Source organism: Monocercomonoides exilis (assembly GCF_001643675.1).
Source record: "Monocercomonoides exilis strain PA203 chromosome Unknown scaffold7-2047599, whole genome shotgun sequence".
NCBI lineage: Eukaryota > Preaxostyla > Oxymonadida > Polymastigidae > Monocercomonoides > Monocercomonoides exilis.
In genome coordinates this window covers 1255068-1273761 of record NW_027150552.1, presented here as the reverse complement: position 1 = coordinate 1273761, position 18694 = coordinate 1255068, and the positions used below count along the sequence as shown (strand labels likewise).

General features: G+C 38.1%; 2 protein-coding genes across 2 annotated transcripts; one reads left to right on the top strand and one right to left on the bottom strand.

The window, feature by feature from the left end:
- Positions 1-184: 184 nt before the first annotated feature.
- Positions 185-13435, top strand: MONOS_37 (putative Component of IIS longevity pathway SMK-1; the record flags this gene model as incomplete). The annotated part of the gene is made up of 9 exons (XM_067873716.1): positions 185-347; positions 407-491; positions 561-598; positions 657-766; positions 821-1034; positions 1174-1400; positions 1804-3243; positions 3509-12668; positions 12840-13435. 9 exons carry the CDS (start codon positions 185-187, stop codon positions 13433-13435), a joined length of 12033 nt encoding a protein of 4010 aa, XP_067733480.1.
- A 385-nt stretch (positions 13436-13820) lies between these two features.
- MONOS_36 (glucose-6-phosphate isomerase (GPI)) lies at positions 13821-16117 on the bottom strand. Its single transcript, XM_067873608.1, has one exon. The coding sequence runs from the start codon at positions 16001-16003 to the stop codon at positions 14234-14236; it is 1770 nt and encodes a 589-aa protein (XP_067733479.1). The 5' UTR covers positions 16004-16117; the 3' UTR covers positions 13821-14233.
- Between the last annotated feature and the right edge of the window lie 2577 nt (positions 16118-18694).

Here is an 18694-nt window from a genome sequence, read left to right as displayed (position 1 = left end):
TATGGTTCACTTCATCAAAAACTCAAATTATTTATTATTGATCAAAATTATTTCTTGGTTTTTGAGGGCCAAAGCAAGAAGATCCTGTTTGCACCTGAATATTTATAACGAGTTTTTTATTGTTACCTTTTATTTGTTGAACATTTTGATAATAAGTTGAATGAAACTGAGGTCAAAGCTTTACATGCTTGATGTGGATGGTAGCTGGATTGACCGTGGTGCTGGATGGTCAGAAATATGTGGTGGAGCCATCCACTTTGAGTTTGAGGGTGTTAGAGATGATTCTCGCCCTCAAATTTTTACTTCTCGAATTTCTCCAATTCCTGATGCATATCAAAAAGAAGGAGGTGCAACTCATATTAATTTTTGTGACTATTCGTAAATTTATAAATTTGAAATATTAAAGATACTCTTATTGTTTGGACAGACGAAGAATTGGAAGATGATTATGCTTTGAGTTTTTTAGTTCAAGAAAGCAGAGAAATCATGTGGTTTGCTTTGTTCAATTTTTGCCAAGAACGTATTTGTGAGAAAATTTTGTTTTTTATTTTGTGCTTAAGGAATTTAATAAAACAAGTTCAAGTTGCAAGCCCAAATGGTATGATACAAAAATATTGAGTTGTTATGGCTTATTCACAATTTAACTTCAAAAAAAGTTCTTCCATCTGCATTATCAAACAGCATCGTACCATTGTTCCAAATGGTTAAGCGAGCAATTGTTTCACCTGCTCTGAAATCTCAACTCATTCAGCGACTCAATCATGATGTATGCAAATTTGTTACAATAATCGATGTTCTAGAAATTTTCAAATATTTTCAGAATTACTTGGAGTCATTTCTTCTTTATCACGCAAAGGAAACCATCCCTATGGAAGAAGTGCCTTCAAAAATTTCAACTTTTCCATCTGAACTTAATGCAAAAAGCGAAATAGAAAATCTCACTGAAGCCGAAGCACTTTTTTCTATTGCACGAGATATTTTGTTATTCAACGACAGGGCACTGATACGTCATTTGTTTTCTTTAGCAAATTCAAGTTTGTGCATCTTGAGATTTGTCATTGTTGGACAATACAACTTTTTATCTTCTTTCATTTTTCTCTTCTTTTTCTAATTATTTTTATATCTCTTTTTTTTTTCACCCTCTATTTCCAATATTTTATCAATTCAATGCAGAATCAAATGGAAAGGAAGAATCGTCGTCAGAGAAGAAAGATGCATCTGAAAGCCCCACAAAAAGAAAGAAAGACAAGAAAAGCGAAGAAAATTTAGAGAAGCATCCACTGAAAAATGATTGCTTTGGTGTTGTGATGGCACTTTTTGGCTGTCTGGAGAACGATCCATATGTCAAGAGAAGAATCAACCACAGACAATTTCTGATGAATCACGTGAAATTTCACGATGTATGTGAGATGAAAATTTTCGATTGGAAAATAAAACTTTTCATTTTTAATTTATTTTTTTCTTTTCATTTTATATTTTTTTCAATTCTATATCACACTTTTATTTTTCCAATTTTCATTATCCGTTTTATTTGAATACTTATTTTCTTATTCCCTCGTTTTCTTCTCTGTCTCGAATATTTCTCCTTCTTAATTCCCACTTCACCTCAAAATCATTCATAACCATCTACTCCAACATCTTCTCTTCACCTCATTCGTTCTTCCTTCTTCCTTCTTCCTTCTTCCTTCTTCCTTCTTCCTTCTTCCTTCTTCCTTCTTCCTTCTTCCTTCTTCCTTCTTCCTTCTTCCTTCTTCCTTCTCCTTTCTTCTTTCTTCCTTTTATTTTTTCTCCCCTTCATCACAGCTCCATCTCCTTCCCTCCTCCTCCCCCCTCTCCCTCTCTCTTCACATGAACTTCCTCATCACCTATCTCAAAGAGAGCATTCTTCCACGTGATTTAGACGATAGCGTCTTCTCTACTCTCAACGATATTGTCAGAGACAACTGCGAATCTGTGCTTCTTTGGATCACTGGAACAGATACAAAGGGTAAAGAGAAGAAGAAAGGAGGGAAAAACAAAGATAAAGATAGAGATAAAGACAAAGATAAGAACGGATTAGAAGATGGGACAGCTTCAATACAGAAGAAGAAGAATGGCCATGTTGTGCCGCAGCTGATGCAGCATATACACAGGCTGTTGGATGGAAGACAGAGAGAAAGAGCAGAAATGAGAAGTCTGATAGCAAAATATGCAGACATGAGTGATGAGGAGATGAAGGAGATGAAGGAATGCGGGAAGTTTGACTTTGTGCCTCCATCGCTGTTGCCTTCGTCATCAGATTCATCAACAACAGCAACAACAACAACTACTTCTTCCTCTGCTTCTCCTTCTTCATCTTCTTCTGCTTCTCCTTCTCCTTCTTCTTCTTCTCCTCCTTCTAATACAGATTCTTGTGATGATATCATCACTGGAAAAGAGGAATTTTCTATCTTTCCAGCAATCACCATCACTTATAAGCAGCCAGAGGGTGATGTTGAATCACCACAAACTGATGCTAAGACTGATTCCACAGACAAAAATGAATCTTTGACCACTTCTTCTTCTGATTCATCATCATCATCATCATCATCTTCTTCTTCTTCATCTTCTTCTGCTTCATCTTCAATTATATCAACAACAGCAGCAGCAACAGCAACAACTTCTTCTTCTTCATCAAAATCTTCTTCTTCTTCCTCCTCCTCTTCTTCCTCCTCTTCTTCCATCTCATCCACCCCCTCCTCCCTCCTCTATCACCACATCCGTTTCCTCTTTGATCTCTGCCAGATGGCACGAGGAATGAGCATAAGTCTTCTTACTTCCTTTCTTTCTCTCTTGTCGAGAAAGCGAATTGTATCTTGTTTGTCTCTAATCATCAGAGATGGCATAGATGTGGAAAGACACGTGGAGCTGTGCTTGAAGGAGGCAGAGGAAGGGAAGAGGAAGAGAGAGAGGAAGAGAGAAGAGAAGAGAAAAGAAATGAAAATGATGATGAAGAAGAAGAAGGTGAATGTGAGTGAGAAGGAAGATACGGAAAACACGGAAAACAATGAACAAATAGAGAAAGCAGATCAAGAAAATCTAGAAGAGAAAGAAGATAAAGAAAAATCAAAGGAATATGAAGAATTATTCGATTCTTCATTGAATAAGGCTATAGAGGCTGTTAGAGCAGAATCACTAGCTGTGAGGATGGTAGCGACTGATGTGATACTCACACTGCTATCTTTTGATCCATTGCTCATTGCTCAGAGATCGCTATGTGAAGCGGTATGATGATATATTTTCTTTTTTTCGTAGAGAGAGTCTTTCATATCTTTATTCATTATGAATCTGTTTTTTATATTAATTTTTTCTTCACATTTTTTTTTTTTTTTTTATTTAAAATAAACTTGATTCTAACATTTTTATATCAAAATTCCTGTTTCATCTTATCACATTCATTCATTACATATTAACCATTTTATCTTATTTTTATTTGTTTATTTATTTATTAAATCTTTTATTTCTCCTATATATATCTCATTTCCAACAGCATCTAAGCCACCCCTTTTTGCACAGACTCTGTTTCGCTCTCATTCTCGATCCATCACCCGCCATCCAACTTCAACTCTTCGATGCTCTCTTCATCCTCCTCACTTCTCCTAAATCTCCCTTTTCCTCTGCTTTTGTCAGACCATCCATTTCTTCCCCTTCTTCTTCCTCCTCCTCTTCTTCAGATTCTGAATCACTTTCTTCCTCTTCCTCTTCTTCTTCTTCTTCAAACAACTACGATCCCACCTCCTCCCCCATCTCCTCTCCTTCCTCCGTCACCTCCCTCTCTCGCATCCTCTCTTCCCCTGTCACTCCCTCCCAGCTCTTCTTCTCCCACTTCGCACACATCGTCTTCGCCCCTCTTCTTTCTCTCCCAACCATCAAAGAGGTTGTTCAACAGAATCAAGCTGTTCTTTCCTCTTCTTTTTCATCATCATCATCTTCTTCTTCTTCTTCATCTTTCCTTTCAAAGGGGAAAGATGATGAAATCCTTGTTTTCTACTCTTCAGACAAGGTGAATGACGAGAAAGGGAACAAAATGAGTGAAACAGACAATGAAATTCCTCCTCATAACAATGAGGGAAATATCACTGAAACGAATTCTGCACAGAAAAAGCCGAGAAAGATGATGATGAATTTGAAGGAGATGCTCAAAAGAAGCATTCAATCGAAACAAACAAAGACATTGGACAATAGCAAGACAGAGAATAACAAAAATAATAGTAATAATAATAGTAATAATAATAATAAGGAAGAAAACAATACAAAATCACAAAATTGCTTTTCTCTTTCTGCTTCTTCTTCTTCTTCTTCCTCTTCCTCTTCCACTTCATCATCCTCTTTCACCTCCAACACATCCTCCTCCTCCTCCTCCTCCTCTTCTTCTTCTTCCTCTTCTTCATTCTCTCTCTCCAACTTCCCTCTCTCCATCGTCGCTTTCTCCTCTTTCCTTACAACTTGCCCCGAATGCACCTCTTTCTTTGAAAAGAAACTTCCTCCTCTTCCTCCTCCTCCTCCCCCTCTCTCTTCCCCCAGCCAGCAATTGCTCTCCAAATCATCCAGTTCTTCTGATTCATTCAGTTTGCCTTCTTCCCAGCTCCCTTCTCCTGTCTCCCCTCCTCCTCACCCTGCTTTCTCTATCATTCCTCTCTCAACCTCTGCTCTTCCCCCTCCTTCTTTTCACATAACACAGCCAGATAACACAACTTTAACATCATCGTCATCTTCTTCTTCTTCATCTTCTTCTTCAAATTCATTCAATGGAACTTTCAATGCAACCGTCACACCACCTCCACCTGAAAGAGGGCTAAAGGTATCAGGAGAAGGAGAAAGAGAAGGAGATAGCGATAGCAGGCCCATTTCCCCTTCTTCTGCCTCAGTTGTATTCAACAACAACAACACATTCAATGACATGAATGGAATCACAAGATACCCTTCATTGCATCTGAACTCTTCAGACATCACCGTTTGCCTCTCTTCCTTGTGTGAACTAGCCTGCCATCTTCTGAACACACACACAGAGGCAATGAGCAAGTTTATGGAAGAAACAGATTTAGCTGAGCATTCATTGACACTGCTGCTGCTATGCTCTTCGCAGAGGGAGAAGAATAGGCAGCTTCTGGTTGCAGCGACGAGGCTGTGGAAGGTGATATGGATGAGAGGGTGTGTGGATTATGTGTGGTGGGCGAGGATATCGCATTGGAAGGAGGAGGAGGGAGAAGAGAAGAGAGGGAGGGAGAAAGGGAAGGAAGAAGAGGAGGAGGAAGAGGAAGAGGAAGAGAGAGAGAAAGAGAGAGAAGAGGAAAGAGAAATGGAGGAAGAGGAGGAAGAAGAAAACCGTAATGGACAAAAAGATGCAAAAGAACGTGAAAAAGAGAATATGGCTATTGAATCTGATAACATCAGCATTCCACCAATGATTATGCGAACATCAACAACTTCTTCTTCCTCTTCTTTTTCTTCCTTCTCCAACATCTCATCCAATATTCCATCAAAATCTAAATCCTACTCCTCTTCCTCTTCCTCCTCCTCCTCTTCCTTCTCCCTCAACCACATCCTCCTTCTCCTGTATGCCCTTGCCGAGCAGAACGGCAAAGATACTCTTGTTACCTCTTGTCTCATGGAAGCTCTTTCTTCTCTCTCAGCGGTTGTGGTGAAGACAGAAGAAATGCAAGAAGTGGCTGTGAATTCGTTGATAAAGCCAGCTGCTAAAGTTGCTTTTCGAATGAAGATCAAAGAGGAGATGATGAAGGATAAAAAATTGAAGGAAAATTACAAGGGGAATAATAATGGAGATATCTTTGGAAATTCATTGTCTTCTTCTGATTCTGTTTCTTCTTCTGTTTCTTCTTCAATTACTGCTTCTTCTGCTTCTTCGTCAGCAGCATCATCATCAATATCTGACTCTTTTGATTCCTCATTTGTTTTTTCTTCTGCTGATGGTTCGGCTTCATCATCATCATCATCATCTTCTTCTTCTTCTCTTTCTTCTTCTTTAAATTCTTCTTCAAAATCTCCTTTTTCTCAAATGAATTCTGATTCGAATACAAAATTTGAGTCAAATTTGAAATCAGATTTGAAGAAGACTCTTTCACAGAGCGAAGAAACAAATGAAAAAGATTTAGGTGTTAATGGAAACAAAGAGAAGAAATTAGACGAGAAAGAAGAAGAAGAAGAAGAAGACGATGAAAAAGAAGGAGATGAATGTATTGAAGATGGTAATAGCATCATTTCTTCTTCTTCTTCCTCTTCTTCTCCCTCTTTCCCCCGCCATCCAATCTACACCTTATTTGAGCATATCCTGTCAGTGCCAATATATGCACAGCTAATGGAGGGGCTCCAAGCAACATATGCGAATCTAAGAGAGGAAGAAGGGAGGGAAGGGAGAGAAGGAAGAGAAGGAAGAGAAGGAAACGTGTGGAAAGGTTTAAGTGATAGAGAAATGGAAGAACTAACAGAAGAAGTGCTGGATGAGATTAATGAGGAGGAGAAGAAGGAGAAGAAGGAGAAGAAGGAGAAAGAAAAGAAAGAAAAGAAAGAGAAAGAGAGGAAGAAGAGAGAGAAAGAAAGAGAAGAGAAGAGGAAGAAGAGAGAAAGAATGGGAGAAAACAAAGAAATTGATGGGAATATGGTGGAAGCTAAAAGATTATCAGAAGTGGAAGAAAAAATAAAAGGAGAAGGAGAAGAAGAAGGAAGAGAAGAAGAAAAAGTTGAAGAAGAAGGAATAAGAGAAAGAGAAAGAGAAGAAGGAGAAAGAGAAAGAGAAGAAGGAGAAAGAAAAAGAAAAGAAGAATTTAGAGAAGAAAAACCAGAAGTTTTGGAAGCTGACAACAGAATCCCAACAGGAAGAGAAGTTATCAACAGCGAAGACATTATTTCTTCATTGGAGTCAATGAATGAAGAAATAAAGCATAAACAAGAATCGATTTCTTCTGTTTCTTCTTCTTCTGCTTCTTCTTCTTCTGCTTCTTCTTCTTCTTCTTTTTCCTCTTCTACTCATCCACAGCCAAGTCTCGTTCCTATTTCTGCTTCTGCTTCTGTTTCTTCATCTTCATCTGACTCCAAACTTTCTTCTTCTCCTGCCTTTTCTCATTCTTCCAAGTTCTCTTCTCCTTCATCTCCTTCTTCTTCTGCTTATTCTTTGCTTCATCCTTCTTCTTCCTCTTCTTCTTCTTCTTCTTCTTCAACATCTTCTTCTCTTTCCTCTTCTCCTCATTCTTCCTCTCCTCTCCCTCTCTCACTCCCTGACCTCACCGGCCATTCACCCGATGCCTCCTTCGCTCCTTCGCTCTCTCTCCTCCCAGCTGTTTCTGTCCCCCTCTCTTCTTCTCCTTCTCTTCATGGCAATTTGTCTTCTTCTCCCATCCACTCGCCTTGTTCAACTCCTCCTTTGTGCTCTACGCTTTCGTCGACGCCTCCATCTTCTTCTGTTGCTTCAATTGCTTCGACCATTTCATCTTCATCTCCTTCCTCCTCCTCCTCCTCTTCTTCTTCTTCTTCCTTGTCTTCTATTTCATCATCATCATCTGGAACAGATTCAAAAACCTCAATAGAAGAAAGAGGAATAGGGCAAAGCCAGCTTATTAAATCAGATCAAGATAATGAAAAAGAACATATTTTTGATCAAACATCATCATCATCTTCTTCTTCTTCCTCCTCCTCCTCTTCTTCCTCCTCTTCTTCTTTGTCAACTTCTGAAATTCTTCCAGAAAAATCATCTAAACACAGGCCATTTATGTCACCTGATTACATCAGCAGCAGTTGTGCATTGGAATACAACGAGAATTTAGTTGATTCGCCTTATGTTCCAATGGAAAAAGAAGAGAAAGAAGAGAAAGAAGGAAAAGAAGGAAGAGAAGGAAAAGAAAAGGAAGAAGAAGAGGAAGGAAAAGGAAGTGAAAAAGCGAAGGGAATAAAAGAGGTTATTTATATGGATGAAGACAAGGAGAGAAGGGAAGAAGAAAGAGAAAGAGAAGAAGAAGAAGAAGAAGAAGATTATGCAGTGGAAGATGATGATTGGAGCTTGGATGGCAGAAAAGGGATGCTATATAGAGATAGCTCTGAAAGTGAGTCAGAAGTTGAAGCAGAAACAGAAACTGATGATGATAATGATAATGATGATAATGAAGTGATAAATGGGAAGAAGAAGAAGAAAAAGGGGAAGAAAGGGAAGGGGAAAGGAAAGAAGAAGAAGAGAAGAAATTCGAATATGGAAGATGGAGAAGAAGGAATGGAGAAAGAAGAATATGACGATGAAGAAGATGATGGAGAATTTGATGTAAGACAATCGTTTATGACAGATTTCCATCATTCATTGAAACCTCAGCCTTCTTCTTTACCTTCTTCTTTACCTTCTTCTTCTTCTTCTCACTCTTCTTCACGTTCTTCTTCTTCTTCTTCTTCTTCTGAAGGAGCAAACGAATTAGGAAAGATAATAACATCAACACCTTTCCCACCAGCGGATTCTATCTCTTCTTCAACTTCTGATAAACTTTCTTCTCTTTTTTCTTCTTCTTCCTCCTCTCCTTCTTCTTCTTCTTCTCTTTCAACCAATCCAAATCCATCTTCATTAGCAGCTTCTGACTCCATCTTTTCTCTCTTGCAATCAATGCCTTCTTCTTCCTCCTCCTCTTCCATCTCATCTTCTTCATCTTCCTCTTCTTCCTCTTCTCATTCTCCTTCATCAACATCCATAAAAACACTTGAATCTTCTCTTTCTCGCCTCTCAAACACAAAATCCACTAATTCTCCTCCTATTCCATCACAACCTCTTCTCTTAGCTCCTGGTGTATGTTCAGCTAATTCTAATACATCTTCTTCTTCTTCCTCCTCCTCTTCTTCTTCTTCCTCTTTCTCAAAAGAGCAAGCAACCACTCCAGACTCATCCACTTTATCTTCCCATCTCTCTTCTCCTTCCTCTTCCTCTTTGTCTTTCTCTCCTTGTTCCACTTCTTCTCCTTCCTCTTCTTCTGCCTCAAATAATCCAACCCCTCCTTCTCCAACACCAATATTAAAACTAATTCCATCTGTTTCCTCTTCTTTATCTTATTCTTCCTCTCCTTCTCCTTCTCCTTCCTCTCCTCTTCCTTCATCATCATCATCTTCTTCTTCTTCCTCCTCCTCTTCTTCCTCTTCCTCTTCCTCTTCTCTTTCTTCTCCTCCTTCTCATCTGCGCAGTTCTATTGAAGATGCATTTCATCATAATCTTCCTCTCTCCACTGGCTCGTTTTCTCTTCATCATCCTCAAAATCTTCTGTTAAATCCACTTGAAAAGGAAGAAAAAGATTTCATTTCTTCGAATTCTCTATGTGAAAATGAACAAAAGGGGTTTTATTCTTCTTCTGCTGCTTCTGCTTATTCTTCTATTTCTGATTCAATTTCATCATCTTCTTCCTCATCTCGTTTGTCTGAAGAAAGCATATTGCATACAGCTGAGCATTCACATCTTTCTCTTCGGGGATCTTCAACAGCAACATCTTCTTCTTCTGTGTCTTCCTCTTCTTCTTTATCATCATCATCATCATCTTCTTCTTCTTCTATTTCTTCTTCTTCATCATCGTTATCTTCTTCTTCTTCTATGTCATCATCATCATCATCATCACTTAATGCACCCGTGCTGATTAAGAGAACAATGTCCTTAGATGATGACAGTAATAGCATCTTCAATGAATCTAACTATTCTGAAGAAAAGAAGGATTCGATAAAAGGAATAAACAGAGAAAGAGAAAGAGAAAGAGAAAGAGAAAGAGAATTAACATCATCGTCTTCTTCTTCTATTTCTTCCTCTTCCTCTTCCTCTTCCTCTTCCTCTTCCTCTTCCTCTTCCTCTTCTTCTTCCACTTCTTCCTCAGAAACCCCTCTTCGTTCAGTTCTTTCTGTTCTCCATCCTTCCAGTCACATGGAACATGACTCTTCTTCTGCTGCTCCTGTGCTACTTCCTCCAAAGACATCTCCTTCTCTTCTTTCGGTTCCACACAACATTCCTCCTCATTCTGTATCTCCATCTGTATCATATGATCATGGTGCATTAAAATCTTCTTCTTCTTCTTCTGTTTCTTCTTCTTCTACTTCTGCTTCATCATCATCATCATCGTCATCTTCTTCTTCTTCTTCCTCTCCCTCATCTCCTCCTGCTTCTCCTGTCTCTCCTTCCACTCTTTCATTCGAAGGCGCAACTGCTTTTGTTTCTCCTTTGCTTTCTTCGAATTTCGTTTCAAAGGATTTGTTTTCTTCTTCTTCTTCTTCCTCCTCCTCCTCCTCCTCCTCTTCTTCTTCTTCCCAATTGAATTCATCCAAAGAAACAGCAAAAGAACAAAAGAAAGAAGAGTCGAAAGAAGCATCGTCAATATTTCCAGGAAAGACTGCTCAATTCTCTTCTTCTTCCTCCTCCTCTTCTTCTTCCTCCTCTTCTGCTTCTGCTTCTTCTTCGAAAGAAGTACAAAACATTCTTCCAATTGTATCTTCTTCTGTGAGTGTTTCTGATTCAACTCATTCGATTTCATCTGAAACAGAAAGAAATAAGATATCTTCTTCTCTTTCTGCTTCTTCCTCATCTTCTTCTTCCTCATCTTCTTCTTCCTCATCTTCTTCTTCATCTTCTTCTCTTTCTTCTTCTCCAAAGCATTCATCACCAGCACCCGATGGATATGAGTTTCTTTCATGGCCTCCTCCTCCAGACAGCCCAGAAATATCAGAAGAGAATCGAAAAATGACAAAAGCAGGAGAAAAAGAAAGAGGAAAAGGAAAAGAAAGAGGTAAAGAAAGAGAGAAAGAAAGAGAAAGAGGAGAAAGAGGAGGCAAAGGAGGAAGTAAAAATGAGAAAGGAATAATTTCAGTGACCACCTCTGTTTCTGAAGAGAAAGATATTGATTCTTCATATGTGACAGTATCGAAGAGTATGAAGGACGATTCAGATGGAAGTGAGAATATTGGAATGATAGAGGAAAGTGAAGATGAATATGAAGAATACGAGGAAGAAGAAGAAGAAGAGGAGGAGGAGGAGGAAGAAGAGAAAGGGAGAGAGAAAGGAAAAGGAAAAGAGAAAGGGAAAACGCATATCCACAAAACCAAAGAAGAATTAACAGAAGAAGAAGAAGATGATGATGACGACGACGATGACGACGACGATGAAGAAACACAACGCTCCATTTCAACTTTATCTTCCTCTGCTGCGTCTGCCTCAGCATCTGGATCAGTTTCTGGCTCTGCTTCCATCTCTGGAAATTCTTCTATTTCTTCTTCTTCTTCTTCTTCTCTTTCATCTTCTTCTCTTTCTTCTCATTCTCCTCATTCTCCTTCTTTCCCCATGGACGATCAAAACTCCGTCCATTCTGGTTCATTCTCTTTGTCCTTCCCTTCTCCTCCTCCTTCTCCTTCTCTCTCTCCCTTTGATGCAGATGTGATGGATACAGGGCTACAAGATAACGCATCACCTTTCGTTCACTCCAGAAGAAAGAGCTTTGGAAGAACACACAGCGATCCAAGAAGCGGAGGAAGTGGATTAAGTGGAGAAAGAGGAGAAATAGGAGGAGGAAGTGATTCAGATGTTCAAGAGAGGCTGTATCATATTGGGTCACCAATAGAAGCACGATACAGAATGAAAGGATTGTCAAACGAAAGAGAGAAAGAGCGAGAAAGAGAAAGAGAAATTGAAGCAGAAAGAGCATTTCTTAGAACTTCATCGTTTGGTCAGATTGAACGGTTATCTTCTTCTCCAATCAGAAGCTCTTCATTTGGCTCTCCGTTCTCTCCTGTGATGACTCCATTGTCATCTTCTCCTCCTTCCTCTTCTTTTTCCTCTTCCTCTTCTTCTTCTTCTTCTTCTTCAACCTCTCTTTTCTCGCCTTCTTCCTTCCAATTAGCTCAATCTCCACAACAACCCATGTCTATTGCACTTGTTCCTGTCTCTTCTTCTCCTCTTTCTTTCCCTTCCTCTTCATTCGGAACATCCTCTTCTTCTCTTCTTTCCTCTTCCTCCTCCTCCTCCTCTTCTTCTTCTTCTTTCAGTCTCACTCCACATTCTCCAACATATTCATTCACTTCGTCTATAACTCCGCCAACTCTTCCTTTATCTTTCATCTCTTCTTCTCCCAGCGCCTCTAACCCTGGTTCATCCATTGCCTCTTCTCCATCATCATCTTCTTCTTCTTCTTCTTCTTCCTCCTCCTCTTCTTCTCACTACATGCCTTCCTTCATCGGCACAACCCCTCCTTCCTCTCCTTCCTCTCCTTCTTCCTTCAGACAGATGGAGTCTTCGCCTTCTTCTCGCATCACTCGCATTCTCATTGCACCACGCAGAGACACAGCTCGCTCTGCTGGCCACGTCACATTCATCACCACACAACTGCCTTCTCCTTCTTCTTCTTCAACGTCTTCTTCTTCCTTTTCGGCTTCTTCTTCATTTCAAATTGGTTCATCATCATCATCATCATCATCATCTTCTTCTTCTTCTTCTTCGGTGTCTATGTCACCAACTGCTTCTTCTCTGTCCTCCTCTTCATTATCTTCTTCTCCCACTTCATTCATCGATCATTCAACTTTGTCCTCTTCTTATCCCCTTTCCTCTTCTCCTTCATCTTACGGCCCTTCCGTCTCCCCTCCTCATTTTTGTCCATTTATGCTTCCGCCTTCTTCTCCCTCCGCTTCTTCATTGAAAAGACATCGTACATCTTCTTCTTCTTCCATCTCTTCCTCCTCCTCCTCCTCCTCCTCCTCCTCCTCCTCCTCTTCTTCTTCTTCTTCTTCTTCTTCTTCTTCTTCTTCTTCTTCTTCTTCTGTTCCTGCTTCTTCTCCATCTTCTTCTTCTTCATTGAAGCTATCCTCATCTGAAACAGAGTTACCAATTCTATCACAAAATGCCCAATCTCCTTTTGCTCAAGCAAATATTCATTCATCATCGGCAACCGCTTCCTCCTCCTCTTCTTCTTCTTCCTCTTCAACTTCCTCTTCTTCCACTTCTTCACCAATCTCATCCGAATCTCAAATACACCACTCGCATTCTCATTCTCATTCACATTCACGTTCTAGTTCACGTTCTCATTCACCTTTGCCATTGCCATTGCAACTTAACGCAGATGCATCATCCCATTTAGACTCCTCCTCCTCCTCTTCTTCTTCTCCCTCGCCTTCATTTCCAGTCACTTCATATTCTCCCTCTGAGCCATTGTCGCCTTCTCCTGCTGTTTCCCCCGCTGCTTCGCCTTCTTCTCATTCATCGCATCATCATTCACACAGAACAAAAGATAGAGATAGAGACAGAGACAGAGAGAGAGAGAAAGGAAGGAAATCAAAGAGAAAGACTTCATCGCCTGCGCACACGCCAAAGAAGCCTTTGCCTCCGTCGCAGCCTTCGCTGCCTCCTTCTGCACTCATCCAGCAGCAGAGCCCTCCTTCTCCATTAGAGTCAGAAAGTGAAGATGAATTGGATTGAAAAAATAAATAGAAATAAAATGTTTTTATTTTTATTTTTTATTTTTTTGAAGAGGGGTTTTAAAATAAATGATAATGAATTAGGAGAAAGTGAAGAGAATAAAGGATGTTGAGGAGTAATGTGGATTAACAGAATGAGAGAAAGAGGAAATGAGAGAGAAAAGTGAAATAAAAAATTCACAGAAAACGGAATTCTTGTAAATGGAGTGCTTTTTGTTTTTTTTGAATTTTTTTATTTAAATTATTATTAGCTTGATTATTGAAAGATATTCATTTATTATATATATATATTTATATTTAGAAGGATTAAATCTCCTTTTTTTTTTTTTTTTTTTTTTCATTTCGAATTGATCAACTTATAATCGATAATTTGTTTTTCATTTTCATTCAGCGTTGCCATATTAGTATTCACTTCTTTTTATGTTTTTGCAATGTAAGTAAATAAAAGGGTGTTTACATGTATAAACGAACAAGGTGCCTCAGTTTTGATACAATCCAAGTTGGAGTCGAGTGTTTTTCTTTATTCTGGTTGATGAAGAAGTTTTGTTCAATAAAAAATAAATAAATAAATAAATAAATATTCCATTCAAAATTCAAAGAGGGTGGTGATAATTCAAGCTTTAATAAACTACTTACCTAATATTTTTTATACTTAATAATGAATGTATGATGTGAAATGCTTCAATCATAGACTATTTATATTTTGAGTGCTATCAAAAACCAAAGCGTTTATCCCAAAATATTGAATAAAAATGTGTTTAATCAAATTAACAACAATAAAAAGAACGAATGATTCAAATTACTTTTGCGCTGCTGCTTCCTTTTGATTCTCTGCAATAAACATTGACACCAAAGCCTGTGTGGATGGATCTTTTTTCTCAAAGAAAGAAGCTGACGCCTCTGACAATTGTACAGGCAAAGATGAAGAAGAAGAAGATGATGACGACGATGACGGGGTCGAAGAAGAGGACGGAGTAGCAGACGACGCGCCTTCCCGCAGAATAGGCAGGATCTGCCCAGCAAGCTGCTTCCCGAGCTCAACGCCCCACTGGTCAAAGGAGTCGATGCCCCAGATGGCACCTTCCACAAACACTTTGTGCTCGTACAGCGCAATCAGCATCCCGAGCGTGTGTGGTGTAACCTTCGGGATGATGATCATGTTCGACGGCTTGTTGCCTGTGAACGTGCGATGCTTAGCGATTCTCACTCGCTTTTCATCGTCGTCACTCATGTTTGTCTGCTCAGCATATGCCTCTTCAAATGTTTTTCCTTTCATCAATGCCTCTGCCTGTGCAAACACATTTGCTGCAAGCATTCTGTGGTGATCTCCTCCGGCAAGAGGATTGTGCGTGGTGAGAGGAAAGATGAAGTCGCAGGGAACCATTCGCGTGCCCTGATGTATCAGCTGATAGAACGCATGCTGCCCGTTTGTTCCTGGCTCTCCCCACACCACACAGGTTGTTCCGTGCTCGTCCACATGCGAACCATCTAGTTTCACACCTTTGCCATTGGATTCCATCTCCAGCTGTTGCAGAAAGGCTGGGAACCGAGCCAAATACTGGTCGTATGGAAGCACAGCACGTGAGCCCACTTTGAAAAATGAAGAGTACCAGATGTGAATAAGAGCCAGCATCACTGGAATGTTCTTAAGAGGATCTTCTGTTGTTCTGAAATGCTCATCCATTGCATGCCCTCCTTCAAGAAGCTCCACAAAACGATCAAATCCCACATACAATGCCGTGCTTAAACCAATTGCTGACCACAATGAAAATCTTCCACCAACCCAATCCCAAAATGCAAATGCGTTTGATGGATCCAGTCCAAATTCAGCAACTTTTTTCAAGTTGGTTGAGACTGCAACAAAATGTTGGGGAAGCTTTGACGCATTCTCTTCTCCAACCTTTGATAGCCACCATTTTTTGCATGATGTTGCATTTGCCATGGTTTCTTGTGTGGTAAATGTTTTGCTGCTGATAATGAACATACATGTTTCAGGATCAAGTTTCTTTAACACTTCTGCTGCATGAGTTCCATCCACATTTGAAATGTAATGAACGTTAATTTTATCTGGATTTGCATAAGGAGTTAGTGCCAACGACACCATCAAAGGTCCAAGATCTGAGCCTCCTATTCCAATATTGATCACATCACGGATTGGTTTTCCCGTATATCCTCTCCACTTCTCGCTCCTGACTTCTTCCACAAACTTCTTCATCTTTTCCAAAACTGCATTAACCTCAGGCATGACATCCTTTCCATCAACAAAAATTGATCGACTAGAACGGTTTCGAAGAGCAACATGAAGAACTGCACGATTTTCGGTCGTGTTGATAATATCCCCTCTGAACATCGCTTGTATTTTTTCGTTTACATTTTTTTCCTTTGCCAAATTTGCTAGTAACAATTTAGTTTCGTCAGTTAAAAGATTTTTTGAATAATCTAAGAAAAGGTATTCTCCGAATGCATCAAGTCTTAGAGAATAATTTGAAGCTCTCTTAGGATCCTCCTTAAATAATTCTGTCATTTTAACATCTTTGACTTTTTCATAATGTTTATCCAACGCTTCCATATCGAATTTGCTCTACTGTATGATCAGCGACCATAACATAGATTTGAAAAAGTTCCTTTTCCTCAAAGAATAAACATTTCATTTTCATGTTTACAAGAAAAATGCATTTTATATTATGACGCTGATTTTTGTTAAATGTATTTCATTCGTTTCGAATGTTTCCATTGTGAAATATTTTGATAATTTGAGAACTTTTATAATAATTTTCTAAAATTAATCTTGAAAAAACTCATTGAAGTTATATATATATATCGAGCAATTCATTACAACATCATTATTTTTTTTATTCGGATTATTCGATGAAAATTGTTTAGAAATTTCGAAAATGATCTTTTTCGAAAATTTTCCACATAATCAAAGTATTTAAATTGTCATTCTATGTATTTATTTGCACGTAGATATTTGAAATTCAGTAAACCTTTCATTTTAATTGAAATAATAATACTCACGACAAATGACAAAATAACAGCCACACTTAAAAAATAAAAAATAAAATAAAAATAAAAATAAAAAATGAATGAACGAACGAAACCTTCACTTTTGTAATCACTAATTAACACAAAACATGAAGAAAATTCAACAAGAATTAACATAAAAGGTAATAACGTATATTGAATCAAAACATGAACAATTTTGTTTGGGATATAGCAGGCAATTAGTTAACTGCAATACCCATTTTTCTTATTTTGTGTGCATTTGGCGAATTCTCTTTTTCATTGTAATAAAATGAGCTTAAAGTTCACTTTCAACTTTTTTTCCCAATAATCCACTCCTCTTCGGACAACAAAAAGCCACGTGCAAACTTTCCATCAGATGTCTTCAAAATGTATTCACTGCTATTTAACCTATCTTTTTCAGGTTGGCGTTGAATTGGAGGACATTGATATAGAAGCTTAGAAGAATCAAATATTCTGTATCTCAGTGATATTGGGTTGGAAAAAGATAATTGTGCAACTTTTTGCTTCAAAACGGGCAGATGGGCCGAATAAGTTTGAGTATTTAAAGCACTTTTAGAATTGCTAAGTGCAATTTGCTGAATATTTCTGGAAATTGGATTTGAATCTGAGACAGATCGAGAACTTAAGGATTTAGTCTCTTCTTTTTGAATAAAAGATAAGATAAGTTGAGAATCCTCAAATGACATCGAAGAAAGTGCATCTGCAACTTTATCAGGATGTTCGCTCATTAATTTCTTTAGTTCGACAGCAAGTTCATGAAGTTGAGAATCAGAACTTTTTTCATTGTGATGTCCACTTTCATCTTTTTGTTTATAATTCTTTTCTGAAATCTGACTAACTGATCCACATCTTTCTTTAAAGCATGTTTGAAGATAAGGTGTTTTTGTGAAGGATTCAACATAAGAATGAAATTTTGGGTAATTTATGTAGATAAAGCTTCTATTGGGGTCTGGAACAAGATCAGGGATCCAAATTTCTGCTTCAAGTTCCCTTTGAATAACTTCCATAATCTCTTTTGGGAATTTACCTATCCATGTTGGCAATAACAAACGAGCAAGTCGTTTTTCATTTGAATCAGAGCTTTGATACACGGATGAAAACAATCGTGCAAGAATTGGAGAGAATCTAGAAATCCATGGCTCTCCATGATTTTTAACTATACTATCCAAAAGGTATAACGAAGGTAATTTTTGACCAGGAGGTGCTTCAGTTATTCTTCTTGCAATAATGTTTGAAATTTCAGCGCTAAGATTTTCATGAGTTTTTGCATATTGGGTTAATGATTCAATTCGAATTTTATTTGAATCATAAAGTGAGTTAAGTTCCTCAGAAAATGAATCTAAAATTGCTCGATCCATTAAATTATGCAATGGGTGCAAACCACAACAAATTTCTATGGATGTCATTACAGTGCAGGTATTCAATAATGAAAAACATGTTTAACATAATTTAATAATATTTTAAATATCTTTTATTTTTGCAATAGAATGGCTATTTTGATGTTAGCGCATTTGGTCTGTTTATTTTATATTGACATTTATGTATTTTATGTTTTATTTCATTTATTAAAACATTGCTAAAGACTATTTACTTAGAAACATCGATCCTCAAGGTTTTTTAATTTGAATTTTATTTTATTCATGAAATTTATTTTTTCGTTATGCGTTAATGTTAAAATAATCTTTGCGAAGGAATATCTTGGAAAGAACTTCAAAGATCTCGGGAATTTACTCGCCATTTTCGCACATCAAATCTTCCAAATCCGGAGTTTGGAAATACTGAAAATACACGGGAAACTATTCAAGAAAGAAAGAAAGTTTTTCATTTCTCATGTTTTATTATAAAAAACAGCATTTTTATTTTATTTTTCAGGATACAAATCTTCCAATGACAGTTGTGCGAATTCCTTTTCGAGAAGATACTTCAGTGATTTGGAAAAGGGATTTCATTGATATTTTTTCTTCTGACGAACCTCCACAGGTTCCGATCGTGAGTCCAGAAAATCAAGAACAAGCTCGCCAATCTGTTGTTTCAACAGATCAAAATAACGAAAATGCGACGTTGAGGCAATTCATTCGAACAACATTTATTTATCTTTCACAACAGAATCACAAAAGTTGGAGTTTTATTCTACAAAGAAAACAGTCCCCTCACTCTTTTAACGATGAATCTCAATTTCAAGAGGCGTTTATTCATTCTTTAAATATTTCAAAAGGAAGGAGGATGTCATTTA

What these genes read in the sequence shown, in the direction of transcription:
- MONOS_36 (XM_067873608.1), bottom strand. Translation starts at nt 16,003, where the DNA reads ATGGAAGCGTTGGATAAACATTATGAAAAAGTCAAAGATGTTAAAATG.